Source organism: Cryptomeria japonica, chromosome 8, assembly GCF_030272615.1.
Source record: "Cryptomeria japonica chromosome 8, Sugi_1.0, whole genome shotgun sequence".
Taxonomy (NCBI): Eukaryota; Viridiplantae; Streptophyta; class Pinopsida; order Cupressales; family Cupressaceae; genus Cryptomeria; species Cryptomeria japonica.
In genome coordinates this window covers 81,086,702-81,099,020 of record NC_081412.1, presented here as the reverse complement: position 1 = coordinate 81,099,020, position 12,319 = coordinate 81,086,702, and the positions used below count along the sequence as shown (strand labels likewise).

General features: G+C 35.4%; 1 protein-coding gene across 1 annotated transcript in view; it reads left to right on the top strand.

The window, feature by feature from the left end:
* The window catches only part of LOC131038426 (nuclear-pore anchor), a 134,254-nt gene extending 122,387 nt beyond the window's left edge, over positions 1 to 11,867 (top strand). The window contains exons 46-49 of the mRNA XM_057970860.2: positions 3,578 to 3,640; positions 4,016 to 4,510; positions 4,613 to 6,241; positions 11,494 to 11,867. Coding sequence (XP_057826843.2) covers positions 3,578 to 3,640; positions 4,016 to 4,510; positions 4,613 to 6,241; positions 11,494 to 11,553 — 2,247 coding nt within the window. The 3' untranslated portion in view covers positions 11,554 to 11,867. The remainder of the gene's footprint in view (positions 1 to 3,577; positions 3,641 to 4,015; positions 4,511 to 4,612; positions 6,242 to 11,493) is intronic.
* The last annotated feature ends 452 nt before the right edge of the window (positions 11,868 to 12,319 follow it).

Below are 12,319 nucleotides of genomic sequence, written 5' to 3'. Positions count from 1 at the left end.
CCTTCTCTTGTTTGTATGGTTTATTTTCATCAAGTTAGTTAAAGTTGAGTGATTTTAATGGCGAAGTGTGAGGATATCTGATTGATTTTAGGTTCATACCATTGAAGATTTGCTGACTGTAATTCTCTGCGCATGGTTAGTTTGAGCCTTTTGTTGCTGTTAGTTCAACCGTGAATGTTCATTTAAGTTGTGCTAGAATTGGGTATGTATGTTCATGGTCTGAAAATCCTTTTATTTTCTTTTGGAGATTGTACTGTTTCTGTGGAGTTGTGTGTTTATCTCTGGCTAATTAGGAACTAGTCGTGTGGAGTCTGTTAGTCTGCAACACCTTTCATTACTATCATTATCTCTAGTTTCTCCGAACCCCATCCCTTTTCTCTTTATTTATAACCAGTTTGAGAAGTGAAGCATCAATCAGATAGCGTAAGTCCCCTTGTGATTACCAACAAATCACATCAATACTGTGGTATCCTAAGCACAGTTGAGACCTGCACTAGAAACCCTGAGGTTATCTTGTTTGGATGGTGAAGGCATACAAGTTTTCCTTATTCAAGACAAAATAGGATATACTCTGTGTATTTTATTCTCTGTTGATAGAAGTGCAAACTTCCCCATCAACAGACTTATCATTACAATTGAAGGGCCCAAATTGATTCTAAATCAACGGCCAAGATAATTTTAGGAAACTCTAAAGTGAGGTAGTTATAACAACCACCTCCTTACAATTAATGTTATCCAATGAGAAAATTACATGCTTTGAATTCTTATCCTTCTGAGGAAAAGGACCAATGATAATTAACATAGCCCCAGTAGCACAATTTACAAGGAGTTGATGATGACACTATATTCAATGCATCCACAAGTCCACTTGTCTTCTCCGTAAGATGGGTCAAGTTCAATGAACTTCGACATGCTGACTTGTCATTATTTGATTGGTTGATGATGAATGGTCACCACCTCAACTTGTACTTGTTGTAAACTTTCCCCCCTTTTGCAATATCTCTTGATATTCAACATTATCTGACTCTTGACTGATTGCGATGGTTCATATTCCCAAATTGCATCATCTTCATCATTCTTCTCCTTCATCTATGGAATTCTTTGTGATGCTTTGCATTTCATCTCCATCTTTATCTTTGGCTATCTTCTCCTTGGAAAAATTTGACCTTGATCTTCTTGTCATAGTTATATCCGTCATTTTGTAATGTCTTGTGCGTATGCATCTTGATGTTGTCTTGCTTTGACCATCTCATTGTAGTCGTTCACCTTGATCTTGGATTTCCAAATCTGAGGTTGTTGTTATGTTTTTCATCCTTCTAGAGCAATCTTTGAACAGCTTCCTTTTTATCATCATCTTGGATTCCTTCTTGAATTGTGAAAGCTTTCCTTCTTCGCATTGTTGCACTCTTTGTATCTGTTTCCTTGAACTTGAACTAGTCCTCTTACATGTCGTGAAGTTCTTTCCATGTTCCATGTGCATCCTTCCATCAATCCTTGCAATCATTTTTTGGATGAAACGTGAGCACACTTTGAATCATGATTGTAGATGAAACCCTAAGTGAAATGCAAGGAGATTAAGATAATCAAATGAAAGTTCAAACCCTTGCATTTCAAATTCACTATTCATGACCGTTAGCCTTTAGGAATGCTGTGAAACAAATTGCACTTACAATATCATCAATATTTTACAAAATTTTGGCTCATTAACCCTTCTAAAATCCTTTGTCACCATTTTCACACATTTTTCCAGAAAAAACAGATCTTAATACATTCTGATTTTGTATCTAACAGTCTGGAAATGGCACTTTTTATCTTGGATTTTTCTGAAAATAATGTTTCAATTCTGGAAAATGAGGTTTTGGTAAGGAAATTCGCTCAAGTCTAAAACAAATTTGCATGCATTTCAGCTGGAAATCACCTTCCTTCACCTCTGCTATGTCTCTTTATCAAAGTTCACCTCCCTCTCATTCAACTCTTAACTCTGGTGGAATTCACTTCTGATCTGCCCTTACTTGGAAATTCGGCTTCTTTGATCAAAACTACCTCCAATCTGATGTTTCACATTTTGCTGAGGAAAATTCGCTCCAAATCTGGTGAAATTCGCTCACAACCTGATCCCAAATCGCTTTGATCTGTTGCTTGTCTGCCTTCTGCCTTCAAATTTGTTTGCATTTGAATTGAATTGATGTTTAAATGAAGTTATAGATCTCTCTCTTTTATGCGGTCCACACTTGGGAATACAAATTCCTTAATGAGGCTGACCTAGGCAATGATTTGCTTGCATTTGAAATTTGAATTGACTTTATGTCAAGTTGATCACACCCTAAGGACAAGACTTTGCACTTTAAGACATTCAAGGGTTGATCAACTGTTCTCTCCCAGACTGACAAGACATAGCCACCTAAAGGCTAAAAGATCAAAATTACTGCCAAGCTAAAGACAAAATCAAGCAAAACGACTATGTTAACAAGCGAAAAAGTGGGGGTCCCCATTCACAATTGGGGCGTGTGTGTTTACAACACAACAGTGTACACATGACATTATCTTTTCTATTCTCTTTTTATATCTTTTTGCCTCTATGAAGAGAGGCATCCACAATTCTCTCTTTTCTCTTGCCTCTATGAAGAGAGGAATTCCTTTGAATAGAGATAACCATTTGAAAAGTCATCTCCTTTGTTAACAAACCTTCTTAAATCATACTGAAATTTCTGCCTTCATATTAATATAATCACTGCTTTGTGATTGTTAAGTATAATCGCTGCTCTTCTTAGTAAATTCAAATTCTTTCATAATGACATTGCTGCTTTCTAATTTTATTAATGTCTGCTCTCTAATAGTGATCTCTGCTTTTATGAACGGTAATTAATCGTCCTATATTCGTTGCTGCCCCCAAAGTAGATATTGAGGTTGCCTAGCATGATGTATTCTTGAATAACGTTTAGTGGCTTTTGGCCTTCTTTCTAATCTCATCAACCAATTCCTTCCATGATGGACAAAATGCTCTTCATGCCTTTGACATCAATACCAATTAATGTAACTTTCTTTCTTGACATTAATGACAACTATAATATTTCCAGCAGGAACATAAATGTTATTCTAATGTGATTATATTATACTTAAAAAATGAATATGAGAGTGTTCAGATCAGTGTCACCACTAATGAGTTCAGTTTGTAAAGTTTTGTTTCAGGTTGTAAGACTTGAAACTAACTCTTGTTCATTTACTACCATATTTTCTTTCTATTGCAATAGGGCTAGTATGCAATCAAGCTCACGAGCTTGGTTTCAAAACTCTTGTTTGATGGTTAGATGATTGCTTAATACTTATTGACCTGTACACTTGCTTACGTTATAATGTTGTCCTGTAAATCTTATTCTATAAAAAATAATATTTTGCTTCATCTCTTCCCTTATTTGTCAGAAGTGTCTATCAGTATAAGCTGGAATAATATTAGCCGTATATCATCATTTGACTTGATAGATTTTAATTACAATTTTGCTTGGATCAAGGCAATTAATGCACTCTCTTGGGTTTCCTTTTGTTATGAAACTTAACATTGCTGTTATATGTGTTGCAGGAAAAGAAGAAGTTCCAAGATGAGTTTGAAAGCTATAAACGTCAACGGGGTAATAATCTAGAGGTATTTGATGAGCATCTAATATCTCTTCATTATCATCTGTTCTTAGACATTTTTGGTCTGTCATTGGTGGGTACCATCTAAGGTCTTTAGCAGAATTTTCCGAACAATATCTTTTAAATTTTGCCTTCCCATAAGCATACTTAATAAATAAAATAAACCAGACAATTTGCGTTTAGTACAGAAGAATTATGTTTGTTTGTTTGTTAAGAGCCAATTCATTTATCAAGAAGTCGGGCTCTGTTATGAAAATTTTGGGATGTCAAATGCTCTCATATCTGTTATATTCACTTTTGTTCTGCTTTTAATAAAGTTAATATCAAGATAAATTTAGTCTATGACTTTTTCTGAAGAATGAGATTGAATGGTTTGTCACAGGTAAGTGCTTCATCACTTGGTCAGCTTTCTGCTGAGGCTCAATTAGATGACAGAGCCGTGAGCTATCTTTCTGCAGTAGACCAGCTTGAAGAGGCCTCAAATGCTGTAGCCACTGATGTGCCAACCGTTCGTTCAAGTGCTATTGATTTTCCATCCTTGGTTGTACCATCTGTAGGAACAGGAGATGTTCTACCTACAATATCTACTTCAGGCAGTGTGTCAACTATTGTAACTGTAGCTCCTGGCAAATCAAACCTATCTGCTCCAAGTAGTACCACTGCAACTAGTACATTACCAACCACTACTGGACCAATTATTTCAAGTACTGCAGTTACCATTCGACAGATTCCTCGACAGGCTCTTGCATCTACTCCTTTTTATCAACATTCTGCACAAGGATCAGGTGGAAGCACAAGTATTCCATCTCAGGTAAAAGGTAGTGATGACAAAGAGCAGAAGCTGCATCAGGGGAAACCTATGCTAGATGATAAAGAGGTAAGGAAAATTGATTATATGTTATTTGTATTTTGATTCTAATTGTTAACTGTGCATTGAGCTTGTTCTGTTTTCCACATGACTTATTTGTATTCTGTACAGAAATCACGAAAAACAGGTAGGAGGATAATTCGACCTCGAATAGAACGAACAAATCAACAAGATTCTGCCGTGGAAGCTGATGGATCTGAAATGGAAGCAGAGACTGTTGAGGAAGGGAAAAGTGGAATACCTGTGGAAATAGAATCCCAAGGAGCTCTTCCTGCTCCATCTGCTTCAGTTGTAGGATCAGAAAGTACAAGTTTGCCCTTTGTGCTTGGCACATTATCAGCAGGTCCTAGTGTTCGAAAGCGTGCTCATGTTGCCTCTACATCACATGCAGATGAAGAAGTATCTGCTGAACCAGACACAAAATTGGATTTAGCACAATTTCAAAAGAAGGCACGACGTATGGACATGCAAGAAGAACTTACTGATCAAGGTGATCCTTCATTTGAAAAGACAGAAAAGATTCCTCCAATGGAGATTACACAGGAGATGGATGAAATGGAGAATGTTGCAAATGAAGCAGAGTTAAAAGATAATCTCAAGGAAGAGCTGTCTGAGATGACTGGTAATGGTAGTAAAAGGAATTTAGAACCAGAGGAACCTACGTCAAAAGACTTAAAACGGCCCCGAATACATAGGTTTGATGACTCAAAGTTTGGGAAGCAACAAGAAGCTCAGGATAAACTTGACACTGAGGAATATGGTGAAGTAGAGAAATCACAGTCTTCAGAAAAACCAAAGGAAATAGATGAACCACTTGAGGAAGATGGATGTCAGTTAGATAAGGCTGATTCTAGTGAAAAAAAACATGAAAAAGTTGACACTCCAGTACAGCAAGATGTAACTGAAGAGGTTGAGATGCTTTTGGTGGAAAAGCAGCAATCTCCGACCATAGTTCAATCATCGATTGAGATCCTGTCTGGGGGCGATGATAATGGGAAGCAGCAAGAAGAAGGTTTGCTAATTGTGGAGCTGGTTGATGGAGCTGATGCTAGTGCCTCTGCTTCTAAAGAACCAGAGTCTCAAGGGGTGCATTCTGGTCTCGATGTTGAGAATGAAAAAATTGTGACAGATAACTTTTCTGTCGAAGCCACTGAAGGTAGTCAAATCTCTGATCCACCGGATGTTGAAGAGGGAGAGATTCCTGTTGACTTAGATGATGTTGAGATTGCATCAAGTAATCTGGATAGTTTCACAGGAGATATTGAGCTTGTAGCTCATGATGAGGATAAGCGTGAAATGCAAGGTGAAGGTTTTACACAGCCGGAATTTGTTTTGCCCTCTGAAGAAATTACAGAAAATTTAAATCAGACATCCACAGACTTTGATCAAAATTCTCAGCAGGCCTCTGTAGTTAATATTTCTGATGCAGCAATGCCAGAACAAAGTTCTCAGCAGGCTCGGGGAGTTAATATCACTGATGCACAATCAGATCACAGTTCACAACAGATATTGGCAGCTACTGCTTCAGATGTAATTGTTGAAGATAAAAACAAGGTTGATGTAGTAAGCACATCTAGTGAAATGGTACAAGAAAACACACGTGCTAATACAAGGATTATAAACTTAACTGATAGGGCAAAAGAGGGGAAACAGATAAGAGAACGAGAAAGGGGAAGGAATATTGGAGTGTCTCCATCTCAAATATCTAGAGGTCGAGGAAGAAATGTGAGGGGTACCAAGGTTAGTCCAAAATTTATTTTTTGTAACACTGTTTTTCATAAGAATTTCAATTTGCTCTAAAATAAAACATTATCTCTGGCCCAAATTTTCACGAAGATCATAATTTTCTTAGCTTCACTTATGTAGCCTATTTGTTGAAGAATGTGAAGTAACTTAGTTTGTCAGCAATTTTGATATTTTATTACTTAATAGGGATGTGCGTACTAATTTAATCCATTACAAATGAACACCAGTTTAGGTTTCGCTATTTGACAGATTAGAGAAGAATTATTTAATCACTTATAGGTTGATTCAAATAGCTCTAAGTGCTGGTGCAGAGCACAATACTAATGCTCTATTATTATTATAAAGCTTTAACAGGATATGTGAGCTAAGACTATCATGGAAAAATGAATTCTAAAGATCTACATGGCAATCTTGACTTTTAAGATAACTTTGAGTTAGAGATATTGGTAGAGATATATTTGACAGAGGAGAACAATTCAAATAATTAATTATTATGTGAAGATAGTCTCTCTTTGAGTGTTGCTTCATTAAAATCAGGTTGACCACTTCACATGTACATCATCTTTTGCTCACGTTACATATTTTGCAATTTCTATCACAAACTATATCTGTTATATAATTTTGGTGGCAAGTCATGTGATATGGTCTTTGCCAAGGCCCAAGACATGTCAGAATAGCCAAAAAAACCTCAATTTCCAATTCTGTGACTTACAACCTCACATTATGATGTTTGGGTGCCACATTGTTGTATACCCCTCATCCAATTATTAGTGATATCTTAATAATTATGAAATCAAACTTTAGTTATTAAATAGCTGGGTGATTAAATAGTTATAAAAATACTGCATTCAGATGATGAAGGAAAAGAAGAATTAATGCGCAAAAGTGACCAGTCAGTGTGGTACTTGAAAGTGTATCCAATTATACTAGAAAAGGCTTAGAAAAAAGACACAGAATGAGAAAAGAAATGACACTAAAACAATGTTAGCTTTAGGAGGTATTCTAAAAATTGGTAAAACCTAAACCAAATGATCCCAATACGAGTACAAACAGCCATGCAATATATAGAACCTTCCAAGAAACAATGAACTACTGAAAAAATCAATGCTGAAACCAGTGCCGCTGTTTTTCTGTACTCATTGTCCACCGCCACCATGGAAGGGCATATGCAAGTTTTAATGTTATCCATAGAGAAATGCCCATGGCTAAGGGTGGGCAAGCTAGACAATCCTGGTAGGAAGAAAAATTCACAGGTAGAGGGGCAAGCTAGACAATCTTGGTAGGAAGAAAAGTTCACATGTAAGGGGGCAAGGTGGGAGAAGCCTTGTAGGAATTATGGAAATTATGGTACTTCCACAAGGAATGATTCTGACACTTAAGACTGACATTCCTTCAGAGCTAGAAAGAAAACGTTGAAAACTTTGTATCTTCTATGTGGACCTTGGTGGTGAAATGAGGCAAATCAATGATGCCTACAATGAGATTAAGAGGGCTGGGACATTCTAGGAACATGCAATGATAATGCTACTTCACTTATCTATCAAGATCCATGTATGTATTGTTAGGAGCAATTTTCGGCTTAAGGTTCGAAATTTGGCGAACTTCTAAAAACGAATAAAATTCGCAAAAATTTGTAGAAAATTCGCAGGATAACAGGTAGGAGTTTTTACCGTCGGCTGATAAGGAGTTCAATGTTGCCGTTGGCAGGTATGAGGGCCATAGAAGGGCCGCATGTCGACACTGTGCTTGTGCCGCCGGTAGGGTTTGTTGGGAGACGGGAGAAATGTAATATTAAACATTTAATATAAGTTGTTGCCCGATATAATGTTATTAATATATTAACATTTAGTATTTACTATATAAGTTGTGAGATTTAAAATTTAATATACTAAAAATTGAATATTTAATTCAAATTTTTAATTATTTATATATAAAATTTGACAAATATAAATTAGAATAAACAAATTTAATATTGTTTATTTTGATATTTTAAAGATTATTATTTATAATTTTCTAAAATAACAAATTTATATAAAGCGAATTTAATGACGAATTTTTTTTCGAATTTTTTCCTCTTGTCGAATTTCATCCAAATTTTATTGTTGGCGAATTTAAACTCAAACTTGAATGCAGTGACTTAGGTTAGGAGGTATCTGAGAAAGTTAGAAAGGACATAGTTAGAACAGTTAGTTGTCTGCTATAGAGTTACAGCCTTGTGAAATAAAATCATTTTGCATATTTGATCGGGATAAGGATCCTTTATTAATAGGTTCTCTACTTATGACAATATGAACCATTGAAGCTCACAATTCTCGATAGTTGATATTGGAAGCAGGAAAGGTAACTCTACAATATTAAATGCTTCCAGTGTCCTTTCACATGAATATATACAAGGACAGTGGAACCCTAATCGAAAGTATCTTCCAACATGAATAACATCGGTTTTTTAATGATTGAAAATTAGCTAAATTTTATTACAAACCTTTAGAAGTTGTCTTGCAACAGTTAAATTAAAAAGTGCCAACTGAGTCAATGTGAAAGATTACTCTGACACTAAACAAGCAACACAGAAAGTAGCAATAAAGAGTACTCCCCCAATGGACAAAGAATAAAAAAGCATTATAAAAGATTAACTAGTGTAGCCAATGTTTTATGTTACAGCGAGGATGAATCCTACCATAGGAATCTGAAACAGATTAAATTCCAAGGACCCAATATGAATAAACTTTCATGTGACACAAACCACCCCGCATATATGCAAATGGTATTGAGAGCACATTTGATTCAGCTTTAGAGTTGCAGGAAATATTTATATTGATTCTACGCACTATTGAAGTATAGTTTGAGTGGTGCGATTACCAACCATAATAGCTATAGGAGTTGATTCTCAGTGGTGGTCTGTGGGTTGCAGCTGCAGTCCTTTTGAAGCCATTTTAAATTCCTTTCAGCTGATTCTTGTTGACTTCCATTGGCCATCAAATCTTGCTGGACAATTTAATACAATCTCCTTTTAGATGCCAGGCTTGCCATAATCACGAGTCATTACATCTATCTTCGTACTGATGCTCTTCAAGTTGTTCAGTCATCTATTCTCCTCGTAGGAACAACCCTGCGAAGGTTTCAAACATTTTTTTATCCTTCTCTCTTGTTGTCAACACTCTAAATGTTTCTGTTTAACTGTTTAATTGTTTAATGTATTCAATACCAGGTCCATCACAAACCTCTCATCAACTGGTCGTATTCTCCTGCAACTTTATTTTATGACACCACTCTAATAATGTATACAATAGCAAGAGGACAGAGAGATGCTTATACATACTTGACAGAAATAAGAACACCCATTTTGATGCAGACAAGATCAGGGGGTCTTATCAAACTACCCAATCGTGCAGCCTTTACTTATCGTACCACCCACATAAACAGTTTTGAAACAAAGCTTGAAACATATCTTTATTACGAAATCCTTCCAGAACAATTACATATATGAATGATTACAACAAGAAACAAAAGTCAGAATTTTACAATGTTTCTAGGCACTTAATGCCTACAAGCCGTTGAATCTTCATCCCTTCACTCCTCCTTAGCTTGACTCCTCATTTAAAGTCTGATATTTTTCTTCATCCTACAGCTCTCATGGCTGCCTTTAACATCTCCAACACACCTGCAAAACTCTTCTTTCTCTTTTTCTATCTTTTTCCTCTTGGCAAGCCAATTGCCTACACTCTTCCTTGGGCAATTTGCTGGAGCAACCTGCAAGTTCCTTCTCCAACCTTGCTGTTGTTGAATGCTGCTTCTTAACATGATCAAATATTTTATTTTATAGAAGTTTTAACCCTTGAGAAACAAAAAAGACACTCAAATCTGTTGTTTCATTTCTCTCAAATTGTCTTTTGAAATTCCTTTGTGCTTGAAAATTCCAAGATTGGTAAAACTATATCCAACGACTTGATGTTGTGAATTCCTTTTGACAATGAACAAACAAGAACCAAGTCGTGCTCTTTGGGAAATTGAAGTCTTTTATTATTTCCTCAAAAATCACTAGCTTTTCCCTCCATTTTAGGCACTTGAAATGAAACAATAAAACAAGAATGGAATGCCAATGGCCACATTCCTTTTGAACACTTCCCTAGGCATGCAAATTGAGTAAATTAATTCATTTCTAGTTTATAATATACCAGTTAATCATTCCAACGTTTGATACGTTGAAATTGTCTAATAGAAGCACATTAAACAATCTAGTTGCTTTTGATTTTAGCAAGGGAAGTCAAGTCTTGATGAATGAAGATTTTATCATTTCAGAACTCCACAAGATGCTCTTGAAGCTCTAACCTAGACTAAAAATAAAAAATTCAACCAACAAAAATAAAATATTTTTTTGTTGATGCAGGATTGGATGCCTGTTTAAAGTAACCTACCTCCGTAAACCTGGATTTTATTTAGACAATGTGACCACCTGACATGATCCTGCACATGCACTAATGATAAGTTGCCTTTTAGTTCAATTCTAGCATCATGAAATATGCTACCAAAATGAAAGATAATTATAACAATATTTAACTGTAAACTACAGCCTCTAGAACTTTCTTAAACTTAAATGAAACCCATGCTTCACATGACTAATTGAAATACTAAAATAGTGATTTTCTCTAAACTTATATTGTTTCAGACTCGATTGTTTTCGTTGCCCTTCATTTGAGCAAATTATTCAAAGCCATCCTCCAGTGATATATCTTTATCTATAGTAAGTATGCTACTGTAGGTTGATCGTTCTTGAACATTATAATAAAGTGGAGTATCTAAGTGAGTGAGGTTAAACTGAAGTAGCTTTGTAGACATATAATTTGCACAGCCAATAATGTTTGTTGTGCATAGCTTCTGGTATCAGCTGTGTAAAGATCAAATTTCATGATCCAACATCAGAAAGAGACCAAGACAAGAGAAAAGAATTGATTGGTTGTTAGCAGACTAAGCAAGATAAAAAGGAGAGGATGAATGGGTATGAGAACCAAGGTAACGAGAGAGTGTGGGTATAGATGCATAGGGTTAATAACAAACTACTAAAAGAGGGGAATCCTAAAGAATTAATGAATAGAATAGAAAGAGAACAAATCAATCAAACCACTCAAATTTATACAAAATAAAGTAAATGAAAATAAAAAGAAGGGCGAATAAAGTAGCTTTACTATTGTTAAAGTTGAGATTAATAATGTAATGTTAAACTTTGTGTGTTTAATTGCATGTTGCAGAGAGGAGCTGGTTTGGCTCGTGGACGTGGCTTTACAAGAGATGATTCACAAGGCCAGTAATAAACATTATTGATCCAAGTGCTCTATTATTATTTTTTGAGAAACTCCATTTGATTATAGCCAAATCTTTTCTCAGGTTGTTTATAAGTGCAATTTTATCTATCAATCAGAAGACTGGGTAACGACCCTTTATTTTTTAAGGCTATTTTTCAACTGGAAAGAAATTGAATGTAAATTTTATATAATTTTGTTAGGTAGGTGCATCTCTATAGCAAATGAAATGTAAATCTCCCGTGAAAATGGATGTGTAATAAGATTGGTGAAAACATTAAAATTTTTGAAATAGGAAGCCAAAAGCTTCTTTTGGAGTCGCAGCATGTGTTAGTTCTGATCATGGAATCTTTTATTGGTTTGCTATTCAGCTAGTCACTTTGGTTCTTCTTTTTTGAGCGTTCTTTCCTTTATTCAAATTGTTACTCTGTAAAATTATTATGGATTGAGATTTCATTAAAGGATTGAAAATCCAGTGCTATCAAGGAGCATTCTTCCCTTGCTGCAAGTGAACGTATGCATTTGGTAATTTATTGCATGTTTGGATTATAAATGGTCCTTGATAATTGAATCTTTTATTGGTTTGCTATTCAGCTAGTCACTTTGGTTCTTGTTTTTTGAGCATTCTTTCCTTTATTCAAATTGTTACTCTGTAAAATTATTATGGATTGGGTTTTCATTAAAGAAATGAAAATCTAGTGCTATCAAGGAGCATTCTTCCCTTGCTGCAAGTGAATGTATGCATTTGGTAATTTATTGCATATTTGGATTATAA